The sequence below is a fragment of the Rhinoderma darwinii genome, chromosome 11 (genome assembly GCF_050947455.1).
Source record: "Rhinoderma darwinii isolate aRhiDar2 chromosome 11, aRhiDar2.hap1, whole genome shotgun sequence".
In the NCBI taxonomy this organism is placed as follows: domain Eukaryota; kingdom Metazoa; phylum Chordata; class Amphibia; order Anura; family Rhinodermatidae; genus Rhinoderma; species Rhinoderma darwinii.
In genome coordinates, this window is record NC_134697.1 from 18,398,704 (window position 1) to 18,421,315 (window position 22,612).

Here is a 22,612-nt window from a genome sequence, read left to right on the forward strand (position 1 = left end):
TTAGTAGTTAAAGAGACCAATCTGGTGAGAGAAGTTTCCAAGCAGAGTTCAAACAGGCCACAAGGAGAAGCACATTCTACACCATTTTCTTCAAACTGTCTGTCTATTGTTAAGCCAAAGTCCTCGGGAACACATAAAAGAAACACAAAGCTAGCTCATCCCTCCTAATTCCGGTGTAACAAAGTAAATGTAAACTTGGGATTCTTACTTTTGAGCCACATTTTTTTGAAAAGTGTGCAGGGAATTGCTTACAATCCGACTCCCTAATACACTCGATCAGAAGGAAGAGCGAATGTCAAGTTTCTGCTGAAGTAATTGAACCCTGTTCAACCTTTTCTCCTCTGACTCTGGGTTGTAGGCTGCATTGTAGTCTGTAGTCAGCTAATGTGCTCAAGACTACAGACTAAGGGTATGTTCACACGAGGGCGTCCGTAACGGCTGAAATTACGGGGATGTTTCAGCCTGAAAACATCCCCGTAATATCAGCCGTAACGGCATGTGCAGGCGCTTGAACGCCGCGTCAATTACGGGCGTAATTGGCGCTGCTATTCATTGGAGTCAATGAATAACGGCTCCAATTACGGCCAAAGAAGTGACAGGTCACTTCTTTGACGCGGGCGTCTATTTACGCGCCGTCTTTTGACAGCGGCGCGTAAATTACGCCTCGTGTGAACAGACAAACGTCTGCCCATTGCTTTCAATGGGCAGATGTTTGTCAACGCTATTGAGGCGCTATTTTCAGACGTAATTGGGGGCAAAAACGCCCGAATTACGTCCGTAAATAGGCCGTGTGAACATACCCTAATAGCTGTAATCTATCATGGTAGGTAGACAGTTCATTGTTCCACAATCATCTGCTAAACCTAGTACCTCAAGTGCCAGTAGCAGAAAGCAAGTAGGGGTTGTGCCATCACTGTTGCATCTGATTTTTCCAGAGGCCCCGCCAAGGACTATACCCCTTGAAGAAACCTTAAAGGGAACCTGTCACCAGCATTTTATCTATTAAACCAGGAATACCTGTTGGACGTGGGTGAAAAATTATTTGTATGTAACATATATTTATCTTTTAAGTAGGCTCTGTACCTGTAGCGGCCACCACCGCACCTCCCTCTCCTCCGCTCATACTCACCTCTTCATGGTACCGTTCTATTCACTCCAGGCTGCGGTCTGGTCTCAGTCCACGCAGTGCCAGCTCTGCTACATGTACTATTCCTGGTACTACTGGGGACAGCTCACACTACTAGTCACTTAACTCTCTGTACCTGCTGTCCTTGCCTCTGGAGTAGCAGCATGCACTAATTGGTTCAGTACCTGTTGCTTTCCTATATAAAGCTCTCACTCTAAGGGTATGTGCACACACACTAATTACGTCCGTAAGTGACGGACGTATTTCGGCCGCAAGTCCCGGACCGAACACAGTGCAGGGAGCCGGGCTCCTAGCATCATACTTATGTACGATGCTAGAAGTCCCTGCCTCACTGCAGGACAACTGTCCCATACTGAAAACATTATTACAGTACGGGACAGTTGTCCTGCAGCGAGGCAGGGACTCCTAGCGTCGTACATAAGTATGATGCTAGGAGCCCGGCTCCCTGCAGTGTGTTCGGTCCGGGACTTGCGGCCGAAATACGTGCGTCAATTACAGACGTAATTAGTGTGTGTGCACATACCCTTAGTTTGACTTTACCAGAGAGCCTGGTCCTGTGTTTGCTGTTATTGATCTACTGGACTGTATCATCGTTTATTCTTATTTGCCTCCTACCTACCGACCATGGAACGTGACCCCCTACTATTCTTCAGTACCACTGCCTACAACTACCGCTACAGATCCGCACTCTAGACTGTACACCTTAATAGTAAGTGCACCATTTGTCACTTCTATTTCGTTGGTTATTTATTGGCTTATGTATCAGGAGACCATTTAGTGGGTTCAGCGATCAGGTGATTCCTCGCCCTGAAGACCAGGACCCTATACAAGAGATTGAAGGTGAAAAGCCGAGGGTCCCCCAGAATCCGCTCCCCGGTCTAGCCACCAGAAAACCCGTACGACACGGTGGGTTCACTATACCCTTTGCCGTCCGAAAATATTGTTACTATGCTATATTGGATGGAGACCATCACAGTACCTTTAGTATTCCGTTTTTTAGTATTCCTGTGCCATATGCTACTTAGAATAAAAGAGCCATATCTTCATTCCTCAAGCCTTTCCGAGTTAGCCCCACCTCCTTACTTTTGATTGACAGCTCCTCGCCTCCCCTCAGCACACATGAAATCCTGCGCTTGTGCATCGATGTCCTGTTCTAGTGCATGTGCACAATGCGACACAATAGCGGGGCATGCGCAGTAACTAGACTTGTGGCCCGGATGAAGCAGAGAAGGGTTTCGGACAATACATGACGGGCGCATGTGTGCTATCTCAGACGAGATTTCGGCATTCAAGGCGGGCTAGTTTTCAGTGGTGGGCGGGCATAAGAAGAGGAACGAACAAGACTGACAAATTATTACCATAAAAAGCGCAAAATATTTGCAGACCGTTGTTTACGATCGGAGGAGGAGCTTAGGAGAGGAGATATCGGCAATGAACTTTTGACAGCAGCGGCCAGTGAGGGGGGGGGGGGAGTAGAGTTCAATAGGTGAAATGCTGGTGACAAATTCCCTTTAATTTACCAATGCCCCCTACACCACCAGGGAATGTAAAAATAACCCTTTCACTGCTTTAGACCACCAAGGAATATACAATAAACTGTTGCACTGCCCTAGACCACCAAGGATTTTGAATTTAGAACCAAACAAATTTCAATTCTTTGGGGGACATGCTACTTTCTAGAGGAACTATTTACTCGTATTCACATGGAGAAACTGCTGGTAAAAAAGTACGTCTTGCAGCTTTGATTAGATTAATGTTAGAATACTCTTCAAGATGGCAATTGCAATATAATAAATCTAACAATATACCCAAGTGCTTTCTAATCCCACAGTACCTACTTTAGTATAAAAAACATACTGTCTACAAATGTCGAGCGGCTGGGGCCCTATTTTGCTTGTTGCCGGGGGCCGCATTTTCTATAAAAATTGCCTGGAGACACGGAGGCAGTAAAATCTTTTCCTACATAAATTACAGGCAGCATAATCTGTGTCTATATAATTTGGCCCAATACATGTGCAGCAATTTCTTGATAATCATCTTTTTGGAACTGGTATAGACATTATAGTTAAGTGATAGAATTCTGGCTACCTCCCGCCACCATTAGGGGGAGCTGGGAATATTACTGTATACTGGTTTATTATGGAGTTAAAAATATAAACAGTATGCAGCAAGCTCCCCCTAGTGGTGGCTGCAGACAGATAGAATTTTACCATTTAACTATATAGATATAACATTCCCTAATCTGACTCCTTTCCATGGCCCCCCTTTTAGATTAGTCATCAGAATAAGATTCCCTCACGCTCCTTCTCTTCATGTCCGTCATACACGGATACTGGCTGGTGACCGGCTCATGCAGCTTTATGTTACTACACCATGTGTATAAAAATGGCCGGACTATTGTACAGAACAAAGACTGTTACACTTTGTGTCTCCCTTATGTCCTCATAGATTGTAAGCTCTTGCGAGCAGGGTCCTCACTCTCCTCAGGTTTGAATTGTAAGTTAACGTTGTCACTATGTAATGTCTGATATTGTTTGTTTCATGTTCCCTCTAAATTGTAAAGTGCTGCGTAATATGTTGGCGCTATATAAATAAAGATTATTATTATTATTATTATATGCAGGGGATTTGGAGCGAAATGTGAGAAAAATAGCACTCTGATGACTATAAAAATATATTAAGAAATACAGGGTGGGCCATTTATATGGATGCACCTAAATAAAATGGGAATGGTTGGTGATATTAACTTCCTGTTTGTGGCACATTAGTATATGGGAGGGGGGAAACTTTTCAAGCTGGGTGTTGACCATGGTGGCCATTTTGAAGTCAGCCATTTTGTATCCAACTTTAGTTTTTTCAATGGGAAGAGGGTCATGTGACACATCAAACTTATCGAGAATTTCACAAGAAAAACAATGGTGTGCTTGGTTTTAACGTGACTTTATTCTTTCATGAGTTATTTATGTCATTATGCGTGTCAGGTCCGAGAATTCCTAGATGAACAGTTTCCTGGAAAGTGGATTGGTCGTCGTGGGCCAGTTGAATGGCCCCCTAGGTCTCCCGATCTGACCCCCTTAGACTTTTATCTTTGGGGTCATCTGAAGGCAATTGTCTATGCTGTGAAGATACGAGACGTGCAGCAACTGAAACTACGGATACTGGAAGCCTGTGCTAGCATTTCTTCTGCGGTGTTGCTATCAGTGTGTGAAGAGTGGGAGAAGAGGGTTGCATTGACAATCCAACACAATGGGCAGCACTTTGAACACATTTTATAAGTGGTCAGAAACTTGTAAATAAATCATGAAAGAATAAAGTGACGTTGAAACCAAGCACACCATTGTTTTTCTTGTGAAATTCTCGATAAGTTTGATGTGTCACATGACCCTCTTCCCATTGAAAAAACTAAAGTTGGATACAAAATGGCCGACTTCAAAATTGCCGCCATGGTCAACACCCAGCTTGAAAAGTTTCCCCCCTCCCATATACTAATGTGCCACAAACAGGAAGTTAATATCACCAACCATTCCCATTTTATTTAGGTGTATCCATATAAATGGCCCACCCTGTATATTAATAAGCAAATAGTTTTGGAGCGATTAACACAAAGCAAAATGGTGTTCGTGGGCAGACGTTCACTTTAGTATCTTGACCCCTAATAAAGTGACACGTCGTGGTTTGTTGCTGCAGCCCCCTCCTTCTCCTTATTTTGCCTATTCTGTAAATAAGCAACACCTGACGTGATGGAATGGGAGCGCACCTGCATTTGCCTACTCTTGCCTATTCTTTACCATTGAACCTATACATGAAATCAAACAAACTACTACCCATCTTCAATGAAGAAATCAGACAAGAAGGTATCAAGATGGAAATAACTGATCACCGCTGGCCAAATCCACCCACTGCATTGACTGTAATATGATAGATCCAAAGTATTGAAAATGGTCTGATAATAATTTTCATTATGCCTATAGCATCAAAAGCTACAAGTTTCCCTGGACAGGATACAATTGTATGACCTTATTATATAAAGAGATACATATGATCAAATCATCATTACTATTATTATAACCTTACCGGCAGTGGGTTAAAGTTTTGATCCACCAGATGGTTGTATCCATGATCAAAGAATGAATGACGGATCACAACTTCAACTCCTTGATTGGCCGACATTCCTAATGTATTTAACCAGCTAAATAAAAACAAACAGAAAAAGTAAAGTGAACACAAAGTATACCAGTACATGTTCATAGCATATAATACCAAGATGAAGCCTGCTTACTGACGTTTTCTGTTTCATCTGGTCTTAAAAACACAACATTACAAATGGTGTGCAGCTTTATCACATCTGCATTAGCTTCATTCTTATATACAATTATAGATAGTAATGAGATGAACACATATGATAGGAGAAAGATAGATAGATAGATAGATAGATAGATAGATAGATAGATAGATAGATAGATAGATAGATAGATATGAGATAGATATGAGAGATAGATAGATAGATAGATAGATAGATAGATAGATAGATAGATAGATAGATAGATAGATAGATAGATAGATAGATAGATAGATAGACAGACAGACAGACAGACAGACAGACAGACAGATAGATAGATAGATAGATAGATGATAGATGATAGATAGATAGATAGATAGATAGATAGATAGATAGATAGATAGATAGATAGATAGATAGATAGATGATAGATAGATAGATAGATAGATAGATAGATAGATAGATAGATAGATAGATAGATAGATATGAGATAGATAGATAGATAGATAGATATGAGATAGATAGATAGATAGATAGATAGATAGATAGATAGATAGATAGATAGATAGATAGAAAATAAAATAAAAAAATGATGTGTGTTCACACAAGCAAATCCTCTTTTGATTATAGGTCCATTCTCTCCACTATTATAGTCATTCGCATTTGTCAAACTGTAACATATATTTACAACCATGCCCGATATGCGATCCAAAATGTCAAATTTTCTATCTTTGTGTCGTTATCTGTGTTATACTTAGAATATTTAGAAATCGTCCATAATGGGGTTTCCGACAATACAGAATGTCAGGAATAACTGGGATATGCCATCATTATATCATCGGTGTGAGTCCGACCACTGACACCCTCACCAATTTTCTCTGCATAGGACTACGTTCTGTTCAGAGAACTGCAACACAGAACCACTCAAGTTAATGGGGGTGATTTGCTGTACCCAAAAAAGTGGCACTGTCCAGAGAAAAATCCAAAGGCGCTGCTTTCATTTTACCTATGGCGCGGCCAATTTATTTCGAGTGATCATTTAGAAATGTGGCAAAACCTCTTTAATCGAATGTGTGTAGAAACTATTAGGGCCTCATGCACACGGAGGAATAGGTATCTGACAGAACATGGCATGTAACTCTGATAACTTGCTGCAGCGTGATATCGCACAACAAAAGCCATTGAAAAAGTCAAGTTAAAGTTTCAATGTGTATCTAATTCGTCAAAAGTCAAGATGAAGATGGCTACATCTGTACACAATCAGAGGCATACGGAGGCACAGTATGGGCCCCTAGACTTCTGTGAGCGCTCTATTATCGCTCCGTACAACTTGAAGTTTGGCCATGTGCATGAGGCCTTAGACTAGGCATTATCTAACTTATAGTGCGATTCCTAAAATGATACAGTATTATCTGATCTACGCTACCGTGAACCCATTACAGGGTTAACGCCAATGTCTCGCCTGTAAACTGATACACGAGACGCTACAAAGTAGTTTCCAAAAAAGTTGACTAATGCAAACTCGTTGCAATGACCTCCCGCGGAATCAATTTAGAGGCAGAAACAAGTTAGCCGAGGTGTTAGGTATAATTTTCTTCTAATAAATGCTTAAAGAGCTTCTGATCAATGGAGAAATCTAAACAAAAATAATTGTCACTGCCTCGGGGCTCACATCAAGTAGTCACCGTGAAGAGTGGTTTAACTACAGCTCTCTAATCCTTTTCTCAGTTTGTTCATTTACAATATCCCCGATGCCAAAATTCAGGCTTTATTGCCTAGTTAGAGGCAACGTGTACAAATCTGGCAGCCGCTTACCCTTCCTCTCTCCCAAACTTGTGAAGATCATAAAGAAAAGGGCTCTCTTGATACCTTTGATATCTGTCTTTCTATTTTATGTACGCAGGCTCATTAATAAATACCAAGTCTAATGATATAAATGCGGGACTAGAAAAGTCATAAACAGCTGCGTTGCTATAAAATGCTCCAGATGCGGAGTATTATTTATAGCGTATATTTATAGTAAGGTATGCATATGCCGTCAGCATTTAGACATTCTGGAAGGGTTAAATCGTTTTATGCTTGTGGAAGAGCTAACAAACGTAAAGGATGTGATTAGCGAGGACTGACACTGGGCGACTGTGAACAGAGGTGCTGGAAGTGCAATCTGTGTCCAAATTGCTTTTGCATGTGTGCTTCAATGGTGCTTGCACAAAAGGGAGATATTTCCTGCGTGTAAGATGGCCTGTATCCCAACAATAGTATAGTGCAAGCTGTGATACCGCACAGATGTTACACCGAATCCGGTGCCAAACTATTGCACTGTATGTGCGCATTAGCTCAATGAGGTGAAGAGGTGAAAATCAAACATGGAATAATGTGGGAGAAAGGGTGAAATGATCAAGAGAGTATTCGGGGGACGCGATAAAAGGGTCCTAACATAAAAGACTACAGAAAAAAACAAGGGAGGGTAGAGTGGCCAATGCTGTTGGTCCAACGACAAACAGGTAAGGGCTTACGTGGTTTACCCTTTTATCCCCCTTCTTATGTCCCACCCCTGAGGACCTACCAACCTCCCTTCTGAGATAATAGGGTGGAGGGACTGTTTCTCCCACCATCAGCCTACCCATTCCTTATTCCCCATTCTACCCCTCCTTCCCTGCAGTCCATGGTACCTTGCTTAATGTGCCTAAATGGTGGGATATTTGCAAAATTGCTTTGTTTTTTTATTTTGAATTTGAGCAATTATAAAAAATGATTGCAAAAATATACATATTCTTAAAAGGGTAACTAAGCTTTAAAAAAAACTTTGGACATGTCATAGTGACATGTCAGATGCTTTTATTGGTCAGGGCCCAATCACTAAGACCCCCACCGATTGGCAGAAGCGGTTGGGTGAATGTGCTGCTTCGTTTCTGATCCACGTTCCTCGGAAAGTCAAGCGAGCGGTGTATGGAGCCATAGACTTTCTATTGAGCCGGTACACCCCTTGCTTGGCTTTCCGAGGAAATCAGAAATAAAGCAGCACACTCACTCAACCGCTTCTTTTTATCAATCGGTGGGGGTCTTAGTGCTTGTCTGCCGCTTTGTTTTAGCAATCCCTGTAACACGTCAAAAGTTTTTTAAAAGTTTAGTTACACTTTAACTTATTGATATGCAAGGTATAATGACACACAGGACCCGGTCTAAGCCGAGTCGTCAGTTCAGTAGAACAGACAGAATCGGCTTAAAGAGAACGATACATCTTCTATGTACTGTATACCGGATACAAAGAAGCTGTATCATAAAAAGTAAAAAAAAAAAAAAAACAAGAGCCAATTAGAAAAGTGCTTAAAAACACAAAACATATTCATTTAATACAAAAAAAATCCATTCAAAGGAGTGCATAGCCATGAAGCCATCTGTAACACTGATCTACCTGTGTGTCCTAAAAAGAAAATACTTGACAGTTTTAGTAACCGGTGCAGAACGAATGTAGCGGATAACCCTCTGTAGCAGCCGGAGACAGTTTTTATCTACCTACTGTATGTTCAGCCTTGAGGGAATAGTCATGGATTTAGTAATGTTTTACATTTCCTTTAATTCAGAGATTAGTTCCATCATTTACTTACAGGAACCCTGCTGCATATGTATCTGATAAGTTGTTTGTCCCTCTGGACCACGGTGCACCGACTCCTCCGAGCCATACCTTCTTCCCTGGGGTGTGCATATTTACTACCTGTATACAAGACACACAGTATGGTTATAAAACAAACAGGATATAACAGGACAGTTGTGACAATTGTCATTGGTCGTATACAGAAGAAAGTGTAGTCAACAGCAACCAAAAAAGACTTTTAGAAAATTAAGGCAAATTTTTAGTTGAGTAGACAACTCTACCTTTTCCCTTTAGTTATAAGCAGTTTTAGCACCATCTATAACATATTCATACAACAAGCACGGCTACTGAGATCTTAAAGGTACAGAACACAATTTACATTGAATTCCCAAGCCCAGATCAAAATGGTCAATTTTGGAAATATTCACCAATCAGTATGTTTTTGGAATATGTTTAATAGCAATAATAGCACTGGATTTGAATCCAACCAAGGACAAAATCTGCATGGAGTAAAAGTCCTTTAACAATGGCAAATATGGGACGTGAAGCTCGTCGATCGGCGCTCGTTTGCTCCTTACACAAGGAGCAATGATCGGTTATGTATGGGGAAGAGAAATCATTACTACGATCGCTCGTTCCCATGCATTTCCATCAAGTCATCAGCACATCTCCCTGTGTACACAAGGAGACGTGCTGCCGACAACGATAATATTTAATGCTGCATAAATGATACGATCAGCCGATGAATAAGCGTTTGCTCGTTCATCAGCTGATTGTTGACCTGTTTACACAAAGCAATGATCGGGAACAAGCGTTCAGATCAACGCTTATTTGCCTGATCATTGGCCCGTGTAAAAGGGCCTTTAGTCTCCATCCCCGCCCCCAGGTGTTTTTATTGGTTTCTTCCGATTCTCCTGGGTCCTCTTTGTCTTCAGGCACCGCCGCACACACAGTGGGTTTAGGGGGTGTAGTCCGTGGTCCTAATTAAATTTGGGGTTTAGTCCAGAGACTGAATACATTTTTGGGTCTGAATTTATTTAGAGGTCTGGTCTGGAATCTGAATTTATTTTTAGATCTAGTCTGGGGTCTTGTCTGCACAGTATATCGGGCACATATGACCACATAGGGGCACATGTGGCGGCCATTACGTACATCTCTTGGACACAATAGTCTGATGATGATCAATTGTTAGACCAGGCTGGGGGTTGTACTTTTTTTTTACCTGGCTGGCAAGTGTCCAGTGGATACTATAGGTGATAAATGCGTCGGGCTGGAATACCCCTTCAAGTTCTCTCTACACATAATACTTACTTTCTGAATTTTGCGGATCTGTTCAGACAATGCGTCTAGCAGTCGAGTTTTCATAAAGTCCATCGCTTTACCAACTCGTCCATCAATGTTGTGACTAATAAAAAAAATAGACATTATATAATATTAATTGCTGGTTATGTAATAAACATTTATCTGATGTTTCCAGTTCACGTGTACGCACTCTCCGGATCCAATGCCTCTTCCATACACAGATGTAATAAATCAGTGAGAAAACAGAGGCGAGCCAGAAGCCACAGGACACAGCGCTGGTGGGCAACCACAGATAAATATATGAGCACGAACATGAAATAAAGCGAGTGAAAAGTTGTACGCGGAATAACAATACCAGTTACCTCTTCCCGCAGCTCAGCTGTGCGTGGATTTTACAACTAGAATAATATTTTCACTGGACCTGAACTGAAATCTGCCATATTGAAGTATTGCTGCCGAGTATGTGTTTCCCAGAAGCATAAAATTAAAACTTTACTACTGTTTTCATAGAAGAGGCTTTAGGAAAAACACAAGGGCCAAATGAATCAAGTACAAGAAGCAGGAGAAGTTTATAGGTCTGAAATAAAAGACGGCAATTCACTGACATGGTGTTCTTTTCAAGGGTGGATAATATCCACAGGATATACCATATCGGGAGAACCGGGGTCAGTTCTCCAAATGAAGGCGGATTTATCGAATAAATAGATGGTGGATGTGGTAGCGATTGGCTGTCCCCATTGATGTCTTTGGGATTTCTCCAAAGTAAGCATGCGGTTTATGCCACTGTAGGGGAATACAGTGGCCTACGTCACCCAAAGGCTTGCATTGTTAAAAATGTATACCAGGTGGTATACTTTTTTACTGGATGCCTCTTTATGGAATAGCGTAGTCAACGACGCTATTCTATACAGTTAGAAAAACAGGTATACCAATGTCTACTGTCCCGACGAATACCAAAAGGACGGGCTGAGATGGGCCCCATGGATATGTTCAGCATAAGTGCTGGGAGCTTTTACCGAGCATTTACCAAACAGACAATGCAAACGCAGTGTGAATAGACCCTTACAAGAATTTGGAATTTTGCGAAACTTTTAAAAAGAAAGAAAAATGTTGCATCTGCGTCCAGGAAAGCATGTAAAATTGGTGTCCAGATGCTAAATAAAAATAAGAACTACAGTGAAGTTTCTGTAATCTGGCATCCCCTATCTTATAGCAGCATGAGGATCCTGAACCTTGAGCATAGGAATATAATTATGAGACTGGATACAGCTGTGTGTATGTGGTGTTTTACAGTGTGTGTTATTATTATATTCAGGCGTGCAGTGTTTGGTGCTATTATATTTAGGGGCACAGTGTGTGGCACCATGATAACTTTATTTTCGTTTATAGGTGTGGAAATGTTGGAAAAGTGAGGAGCCGAAGACATCTGAGTGGCAGATTCTGCAGAAATGGGTCATAGTCGGGAGAAGTCGTCATGAGCTCTGGACCGGATGGAGAAGAAAAGAGGAAAAAAAACTACTAGAATCTGAGACGTCATCACCTGTGAGTCACTAGATTTAGAGAGAATCTGTCACCTCTCCTGACATGTTTATTATAGGAAATCCTTGTATTTCACAAAAAGTCTTTCTGCAGTCCAGGACTGATGTCAGGAGGATGTGTCTCTGCACAGTGTGATCCTGTCAGCGATGGTTGGAGACTGTCAGTATGTAGGGACACAGCCCTGTGACAAGGGGAATCGTAACAACCATTTGTTAATGCTTGCCCAAAAAGGTAGTGTTAACAATAGTTACGGTGTGGCAGGGCGGCGTTGCGGAAGGGGGCCCAAGTTTGGGTAACAGCCCAGGGCCCATGGTCTTCTTAATCCACCACTAGGTGCATAGCTCGTTATATGGCCATGTGATGAACACACAGGTGCACGGCTCGTTACATGGTCATGAGATGGACACACAGGTGCTGGGACCGTTAGAGGACACAGCTCTGATACACAAACTGTAACTGGAATGAGCCGGGCACCTGTGTGTCCATCACATGACCATGGACAGAACTTTATCCGCTGGAAGTAACAAATGAATGTTCCTACTGAATGACATCAAGCAGAGATCTTGAAAACCATGAGGTATGAATACAGAAAGTATATTGTAAAATTGTATAACTTTTAATTATGCAAAAAAAGAACATTAATTTGCCAAAACCGGACAATCCCTTTAATGCCAGAATTAAGGAATTTTACTGTCCTTAAAAAACTCCCTGCAACAGTTTTATAAACATATCCCTTTCTGTTTTAATTGCCTTTGTTTAAATATCTCTGCCTGCTGTGAGTGAATGGAAACATTCATTGTCCTAACATGGCAGAAAGGTGGGTACAGAGGAAAAACAAAAAAGGTATTGATTGTAATTGGCATCCAATACAATTTTTTTTCTATTACTTGAAAACTAAACTTGGAAAAACCTCTTTAATGGAACAAACCATTGTTGACAGTGATATCAAGTTTTAGGCTGGGTTCACACGACCATGTTACGTCCGTAATGGACGGAATGTATTTCGGCCGCAAGTCCTGGACCGAACACAGTGCAGGGAGCCGGGCTCCTAGCATCATAGTTATGTACGACGCTAGGAGTCCCTGCCTCTTTGTGGAACTTCTGTCCCGTACTGAAAACATGATTACAGTACGGGACAGTTGTCCTGCATCGAGGCAGGGACTCCTAGCGTCGTACATAACTATGATGCTAGGAGCCCGGCTCCCTGCACTGTGTTCGGTCCGGGACTTGCGGCCGAAATACGTTCCGTCCTTTACGGACCGAACATGCTCGTGTGAACCCAGCCTAAGACTTCAGTGGAGAGGACCCACTTCCCCGTTATGTGTGGTTGCAATAGAAGGTTAGGTGTGGTCTGGGTACCTGAGGTGGGATGTGGACCCCGCACCAAAAATTTTGCCCAGGGTCCTTCACCATTTACTACACAGAACTAAAAGGATTCTCAAAACATCAAGAAGTCCCAGATTAAATTTTGGAAATAACTTGTTATAATGGATTGACATACGGACTGGTTCCATATATAAAGGAATATATTTCTCTGTTACTTCTATAGGAAGTCAGATGATATCAGCAATAAAATACAAGAAAGAAAAAATCCCTCCTCCGTACAGACCTCTTTTATGTATGACATATGACAGTCTGCGAGCGCCAACAGCTCCAAGACATATATTTCAGTAATGTTGGCCAATAAGCTTTCAGCACGCCGTGTTCTGCACCATATTGTAACCTATGACTTCATTGTATGTGTAGGGTGTCTACAAAGAACAATACATTTCAACGCAAAGAAGGTCTTCACAAATGTAGAGCGGAAAAGAACAATCCCAAAAGTAAAATTACCCTTTATTCTTGCCAGTTTTTTATGCTCATTATTTCCCAGCTATTAAAACACTGCACTATTTTTTTTTTAGAAATACCGTGTCTGATTAGACCAAACTAATTGACTTAAATAGAAATTCAAGACATCATGTTAAGCCCCTTTGAGGTTTTCAGGAATGGAGTTGAGATCTGTTTATAATTCTTCCTTGTGGGGTGTCTGGATTATGTAGACCCGGCAACCTGCCCTGAGGAATAAACCTCCAATCATGGCGTTTCTATACGTTTTACAGATTGTACTTGTTGATTTGTATTTCCCTTTCTGAAATTACGTAAAAAAGCAAAAGCGATTTTTGGAATTCTTGGGTCTTTTTCACGCATTCTGTTTGTGTCCTTATTGGAGACTAGTTGGAGCAAAGGCTCTACTAGACGGAGGGAAAATCGTACGAATTTTTGTATAATCGTTCGAATGTGAGAGATAATGGCCATGTGTAACAGCGTGCAACGACTGAACGACGAGCGATAAATCATTGGGTTTTCGTGGATCGGCCACATCTGCCTGGGTGAAAGATTATCGTTCGTCGCCGTCACATTCCCTCGTGTAATCAGAAATCTAAGGCTATGTTCACACGCTTAGCAAAAAACGTCTGAAAATACGGAGGGGTTTTCAAGGGAAAACAGCTCCTGATTTTCAGACGTTTTTTGAGCAACTTGCGTTTTTCGCGTTGTTTTTTACGCCCGTTTTTGGAGCTGTTTTCAATAGAGTCTATGAAAAACGGCTCCAAAAATGTCCCAAGAAGTGACCTGCACTTCTTTTTTGTGGCCGTTTTTTTACGCGGCCGTTTCCGGTTGCCCTCAAAAAAACGGCCCGTCAGAACAGAACACCGTTTTCCCAGTGAAATCAATGGGCAGATGTTTGGGGGCGTTCTGCTTCCCATTTTTCGGCCGTTTTTTTGGTAGTTTACGGTCATACCCTTACTGTTCAGAGATGAGGTGTGGGCAAACGAGCAACGATCTCAGTAATGACTGAACTGCGAAAATCTTTAGCAATTATTGTCTCGTGTAATAGACCGTGTTTTGAACGTAAACAACTCTCTAAATCATCACTTGTCGCTCGTTCATGAAAGAATTTCTGCTCAGCAACACATTTATTAAGAGGTGACTGCCTCTTAATAAGTGTGTCGTTTCTTTTGGCTACAATTGGGGTGCAACGACCGCGGCCGTGTGCCTTCCATTACCCCCTTCCAATCGGACATAAAATCAAAAATAAGTATGGTCACCTCACCGCTTCACTTCTCCCCCCGGGTCCCCTCATTCTCCCTCAGCATGCCACAGCTCATACAAGGTCCGATGCCAAGCAGCATCAAGGACTTATCTGCGACTCAGCACTCAACGTTCTGAGTATTGCGTCACATACAACGTCCTGATGCTGCCCAGCGTCAGGATCTTGTATGAACCACGGCATGCTAAGGGCACCTGAGGGGACCCGGAGGGGAGAAGAGAAGTAGTGAGGTGAGCATACTTTTTTTTTTTTTTTTTAATTGTCCAATGGAGATGGGGAAGGAAAGTGGTAGTCCGATAAGTGTGGGGGGCAAGGTATGGGCTCGGCACGGTTCTCTAACTAGCAACTTCCCACAGAAATCTGCTATAATTTGTGCCAGTATTCTAGCATAAATTATAATACATTTATCAGTCTGATGGGGCCTTTTGAGAAGTCACGCCCCTTTAACAAAACACACAAAAGCAACGTAAAATTCCCAAAAGTTGCACTTTTCAACATAAATTGTGACTTTTGGGCCATCTTGCGACTTTTCTGCGTAGAAAAGTTGATAAATTCACCCCAAAAAGTTGAGTTACAAAATTTGGGCTGCCTGCAGCCTCCACTAGGGGGAGATTATGAGTTTACTGCATACTGTTATATTAATGAGTTCAGAGCATATGCAGTATGAAGTTACTTCCTAAGCTCCCTCTAGTGGTGGCTATAGGCTGCAAGAATTCTTGTTTAACTCTATGTTCATGCAGAAGCTTTGAAGTACTGTATTAGCAATACTGAGCTATGACCCTTATAAAGATATATTAAGAAATGAATCAGCACATAATGATGGACCTAAAAATGACAGGGTGTTTAAGAGCGAAAATTCACTTAAAGACATGTATGCTGAGTTTGAAAATTTGGGTAAAACTACCTTATAGCAGACTGGACCCCCTGTTGAATTCTAAACATCAGAATTAGGCCCCATGCACACGACCGTATTTTTTCCCGTCCGTAAATACTGGCAATACTGGTCCTTTGTTACACCTTTTTAACACGTATTTAACCTATATTTACTGGCCCGTGCCCATAAATACGGGTACGCTGTCATCCGTATTCCACCCGTATTTACGGACCCGTAAAAAAAAGGGGGCTGGAAATGATGTCACAAGGGTCATATGATCGCTCAGACTCTATTTTCTCTGCTTCTCTTTAATCAAAAATTTAAGTCCCCTGACGTCGCCTAGCAACGCTCCCGTAATTACAGGAGCCCCATAGACTTCTATGGGCCTGCCCGTGCCGTAATTACGGCCTGAAATAGGACATGTTCTATATTTTTCAACGGCCTGGGCACCTTCCCGTACGCAAACAGTAAGGTACCCGTGGCCAATAGAAATCTATGGGCCCGTAATTAGTGGCCGTAATTACGGGCGTTTTTACGGTCAAGTGACTTGGATTCTGGGAGGTGAGTGAAATGGTTAGAATGGCTGCTGTACAATGCTGACACATAGTAATATCATGTGATGACATCATGCTGCAACCGCATCATCATGTGATGACATCATGCTGCAGCCACATCATCCTGAAGATGTCCTGTGGGGTTGAGATCTGGAGACTGGTCGGCAATGATGCCTAATAAATGTATCATCACGTTCCTTGGACTTTTCCATGTCAACATAACCTTGTGACATGGTGCGCAGTCCTGATGAAGATATCCATTACAGTCTGGATAAACAGAGCTAACCTAATCAGTAACAACATTTAGGTGACCTCTGCTGCTCAGAGAAGTCCCAATTTGTGTCATGGGACCTAATAAACATGTCCGATACAAGAAGACAACCACCATTTACAAGTGTTGATAATATACATGCATTTTGTTTCACATACTAGTATAAGTACTGAGCCAGACTTGAGCCTGGCTGGATTGGTCTATCAGTTTTAAACATTGAATGCTGCAGTTTTCCCACAATCCTCTTCTGGTCCAGCTTAACTAAATTTAAGTCTAGACCAGGGGTGGGCAAACTTTTTGACTCGCGGGCCACAATGGGTTCTAAAATTTGACAGAGGGGCCGGGCCAGGAGCATTTGGAGGGAGTGTTTGGGCCGGATATACTAAAGCATTAAATGTAGTGTGTGCAAACCTCATAGCACAGTAAGAACACTACAACCCAATTTATTAACTGTCTTTCAAATGTGAAAAATAGCCCTTATCAGTTAATAAATTTGTCTCAAGGAATATGCAAGATATGGCATTTACATACTATTTCGCAGATACTGGGAGGAGGAAATGTAAATAGATTAAAATAACATACGCACTGTGATTTATCAAGAAAAAAGTTCTGTTGACTCTGTAAATTAGCTGCCAACCTCTGAGCAGTAGCCGCCCGTTCTTGTGTTGACTGCTTGCTAGCATAGTTTGCATGCTTCGTGGCAAAGTGACGGCTGATATTGTACTCTTTGAAAACCGAAGGGCTTAATGGTGACGTGAAACGAAGTGAAAATTAAAGTGAAATAAAGAGAAATACGCGCCACATTAACCCCTTAATGACCGGGCCATTTTGCACGTTAATGACCAAGGATTATTTTTTGTTTTTCCACGGTCGCATTCCAAGAGTCATAACTCTTTTTTTATTCCGTCGACATCGCCGTATAAGGGCTTGTTTTTTCCGGGACGAGTTGTATTTTGTAATTGTACCATTTTTAGATGCTTATAACATATTGATTAACTTTTATTAACTTTATTTTAGGAGAGAATTGAAAATAAGCAGCTATTCCAGCATTAATTTTCACGTTATAAATTTACGCCGTTTAGTATGCAGCGTAAATAACATGTTAACTTTATTCTATGGGTCGGCACGATTACGAGGATACCAAATGTGTAAAGGTTTTATATGTTTTTTCTACGTTTGCACAATAAAAACCCTTTTAGAAAAAAATTACTTGTTTTTGCATCGCCGCGTTCCAAGAGGCGTAATTTTTTTATTTTTCCGTCGATGTGGCCGTACGTGGGATTGATTTTTGCGGGACAATGTGTAGTTTTCATTAGTACTATTTTGGGGTACATAGGACTTATAGATGAACTTTTATTTTATTTTTTATGGGGGGAATGGGAGAAAAGAGAGAATTTTGCCGTTGTTTTTTGCGTTTTCTTTGGACGCCGTTCATCCGGCGGTTTAATTAATGTGTTCATTTTATTGGTCAAGTTGTTACGATCGCGGGGATACCATATATGTGTATGTGTGATTTGTTTTGACCGTTTTATTAAATAAAACCACTTTTTGGGGCAAAAAAGTAGTTTTATTTGACTTTGACTGTAATTTTTTTTATTTTTTTTTTCACAAACTTTATTTAACGGTTTTACTTTTTTTTTTTTTGTCCCACCAGGGGACTTCACTATGCGATATGCCGATCGCATATATAATGCTTTGGTATACTTCGTATACCAAAGCATTATTGCCTGTCAGTGTAAAACTGACAGGCAACCTGTTAGGTCATGCCTCTGGCATCGCCTAACAGGCAGATGCTGAAGACAGACCTGGGGGTCTTTGTTAGACCCCCGGCTGTCATGGAAACCCGACGGCGACCCGCGATTTGTTTGCGGGGGCGCCGATCGGGAGACAGAGGGAGTTCCCCCCTCTGTCAAACACATTAAATGCCGCTGTCACTGTTGACAGCGGCATTTAATGGGTTAAACTGCCGGAATCGGCGCGTGCTTCGATTCCGGCAGTTGCAGCAGGAGCCAGGCTGTGTATAACAGCCGTGCTCCTGCCGCTGATCGCGTGGGTACAGTCTCAGTACCCGCGCGATCACAGGACGGATATATCCGTCCTCCTGCGCGAACTAGCAGCTGCTGAGGACGGATATATCTTGGACAAGTTCGGCGGGCCGGATTAAAAAGCCTAACGGGCCGTATGTGGCCTGCGGGCCGTAGTTTGCCAATGTCTGGTCTAGACCCTTATGCACACGACCATGCTTTTGCAGGCCGCAATTTATCCGTATTTTAGTGGATAAATTGCAGATCCATTTCTATGGCCCCAATGCAGACGACCGTGATTTACACGGATCGGTGCGGGGGCAGAAAAATCGGACCACAAAAACACAGGACATGTAATTTTACGGTCCGGATTTGCGGATTCACCAATACTGGTGAATTGTTGTGGATCCTGAGTCCTGATGATACACCAAGTGTTTTTTTGCGGTCTGATGGACCAACCCATTGTTTTGCGGACCGCAAAGCCAATGCGGTCGTGTGCATGAGGCCTTAATAGGCAGCTGTAGGATATTAATTGTTTTTAGCCGTTCCTGTGTAGCTTTGGCTTCATGTTTTGGATTGTTCTCTTGCTGGAAAGTCGCAGTTCTCTTGCAGACTGCAGAAGGTTTTCCTGTATTTTGCTGCATTATCTTAACACACCTTTCAGAGCGTGCTAAGGAGGAGCGTTATGTTGCCACCACCACGCTTTAGGGTACAGAGAGTGTGTTTATGGTGTTTTACAGTCTTTGGCTTCCATGTAAAGCTGTGACTCCTGAAAACTTGTACGTCATTTATTGGATGTACAGACTTTATGATTGTAAAGGTATGTGCACACGAGGGAATTACGTATTTCGGCTGCAAGTACCGGACCGAACACAGTGCAGGGAGCCGGGCTCCTAGCATCATAGTTATGTACGACGCTAGGAGTCCCTGCCTCTCTGCAGGACAACTGTCCCGTACTGTAATCATGTTTCCAGTACGGGACAGTTGTCCTGCAGCGAGGCAGGGACTCCTAGGGTCGTACATAACTATGATGCTAGGAGCCCGGCTCCTGCACTGTGTTCGGTCCGGTACTTGCGGCCGAAATACGTCCGTCAATTACGGACGTAATTCCCTCGTGTGCACATACCCTAACTCCTCTGAAGTTGTTTTAGGTTGGTTGGTAGCATACATCAATAGAGCTTCAAAAACATCGGCTCTTTCTAGATTTACAGCTCAATCTTGATCCTAGTATTTTTTTAATGATTGACTTCAAAAGGTTGTCCAAATTTCTGGTTTGCAGAATTTGTGTTAACATATGGATGCGTGTTAAAAAAGACAATACTCACCTATAAAATCAGCCACCGCTCCAGCGCCGATGACCGTGTGGTCCTCCACTGGTCTTTGTTATCATGGCAGCAGCGATGATGCGCTATACTTACCGGCATTACAAAGACAAGTCCTTTAATGTTTCTGCAGCTTCTGATGACCGTGTTGCAGTCAACTCGACAGCGTACGACAATTGAAGCTAGGCGACTTATCTTTATCTACCATAAAAATACATTTTTGAATTTACATTTTTTAATAACGTTTATATCTGTTGGATCCAGGGGCTGTGACCCTCACGGAATCAAGGGGGGCAAGCAATCGGGCGAGCTCTGCGCCTCTTCGACTTTTATTAGCATTTTTCGGCTTTCAATGGAAAGCCCCGGCTAGGTGAAGACTGCTGTTTGTTAACTCCTAATAATGCCTTTTTGGAAAAGTGGAGGAAAATGCCAACAGGGGGGCCAAAGATCACAACGCTCAGGCGAATGCTGTACCCCTTCATTCTAATAATTGGTGGGGTCTCAGCCCCTCCCCCCACAGATATAAACTTCCATGTCTCTGTAATATGACAGACCATTAAAGGTCCAGTTATTGGATAAAAACAAAAAGACTCATAAACTTTTCGATAATACTTCTCTTTTGTTTGGGATCCACTAAGTGCCTGAAAATACTAAGGCCCTGTTCACACAGAGTTTTTTGACGAATTTTTTGACGCGGAAACCGCGCCGCAAAACTCCTCAAAAACCGCCCGAAAATGCCTCCCATTGATTTCAATGGGAGTTGGACGAGTTTTTTTACCGCGAGTAAAAAAAACGCGTCGCGGTAAAAAGAAGCGTCATGACCCATCTTGAGGCGATTTCCGCCTCCAAAACCCCATTTCAATCAGTCAGAAAGAGGAAAAAAACGCCTCAACGAGTGTTTTGACGAGTTTTTGTCAAACCACTGTGCAAAAAAACGTCTGGAGCAGTTTTTGCAGGAGGAATTTTCCTCCTGCAAAAAACTCAGTGCGAACACAGCCTAAGTGTGAACTTGCCCTTAAGGATCTGCCTGGGGACACATTTTAGATGCCATTATAATTAGTGATGCTACGAATATATTTTGATTATCGATTCAGTCATTCTTGTATGAGGCTGAGCTGCAAATCCAGACACAGCCCATAGACAAGAGTGCTGCTGTTTATGGAATAAAAAAGCCGCCATAATATTCTACATAGCGGCAATCACATAGATAGACACGACCATTACTGTCTTTTAATTTTTAGATTTATTACTATGGATTAAAATAATTTAGCTATAACCCAACCGCTCAGTCTTTTTAGGAACGTTTACTTCTATGTTGGGTTGGAAAATGGAAAAAGGAAGACATTGAGGCAAAAACTCCCAGTAGGGCTGCAATTCAAGGTCCAGGTGCAAGTGTTTCCTGGGACCCGTTGGGAGACACAGAAGTCTGTATGGCCCAGCTGAGCGAGGAACAGCTGCTTATTGATTATACGATGCAGCGACTAACAGCACAGTATTGTTTTACCTAATTTACTGTTCCAACTTGTATGTCAGGACAATAGTATGTCATGATACTAGGTTGGGTTTATCCCAGAAATGAAAAGGATGCTGGTGATTTAAAGTTGATCTATCAATAGTATTTTTAAGGGCAGCCAAGTATGGGGATAGATCTGCTCTACCAGGTTTTTTTGGCTAAAAAAAGAATACAGCAGACTCAGGGTATGTTCACACGGAGTGTTTTTGGCCTTTTTTCGGGACGTAAAATCGGAAGCAGAATGCCTCCAAACATCTGCCCATTGATTTCAATGGGAAAACTGCGTTCTGGCCCGACGGGGCGTTTTTTATGCAGCCGTTTTTTAAAACGGCCGCGAAAAAGAAGTGCATGTTACTTCTTGGGACGTTTTTGGAGCCGTTTTTCATTGACTCTATAGAAAAACAGCTCCAAAAACTGACATAAAAAACAAAACACAGCTAAAATCGCGAGTGGCTTAAAAAACATCTGAAAATCAGGAGCTGTTTTCACTTGAAAACAGTTCCGTATTTTCAGGCGTTTTTGATTTTGTGTGTGCACATACCCTTATGGGTAAGTAGTATTCTTGATGGGAGCGCTCCCCCCTCTACTTACTATCCACCTCCCCCTGCCCCTCTCACCAGTAATTAATGGTTTCTGCAGATATACGGCAGTCGTCAGTATATGGGTCAGTTCACACAGAGCTTTTTAGTGCCGATTTTGACACGGAAGCCGCGTTGGAATCAGCGACAAAAATCATCTTAAATCGCCCCCATTGATTATAATGGGAGGCAGAGGTGTTTTTTCTCTGACCTCCCATTGAAATCAGTGACAACGGGTCCTGCGTGGATCGAGCTGTTACCGATCACATCTAAGTTCATAACTTAAATGTGATCGATAGCAGATGGAGAGACACGCAGGACCCGCTGTCACTGAACCCGTCAGTCCCACTGATCTGACGGATTCAGGTCTCAGCGCTAGATACTGCTGCTCTATATACAGGATACAAAGCAGCTGTATCTCAATAGGTAAAAATAATTTTTCAGAAAAAGTATTTAGAAAGTTACACCAAACACACTGATAGATATTTTTATGAAAAACCCAAAACATTTTCAAAGTTGTACA

General features: G+C 42.1%; 1 protein-coding gene across 1 annotated transcript in view; it reads right to left on the reverse strand.

The window, feature by feature from the left end:
• The window catches only part of HPSE2 (heparanase 2 (inactive)), a 219,739-nt gene that overhangs the window by 31,590 nt on the left and 165,537 nt on the right, over positions 1-22,612 (reverse strand). The window contains exons 7-9 of the mRNA XM_075842712.1: positions 10,333-10,426; positions 9,035-9,141; positions 5,222-5,336 (exon numbers count right to left, since the gene is read on the reverse strand). Of these exons, the coding sequence (XP_075698827.1) occupies positions 5,222-5,336; positions 9,035-9,141; positions 10,333-10,426 (316 nt within the window). The remainder of the gene's footprint in view (positions 1-5,221; positions 5,337-9,034; positions 9,142-10,332; positions 10,427-22,612) is intronic.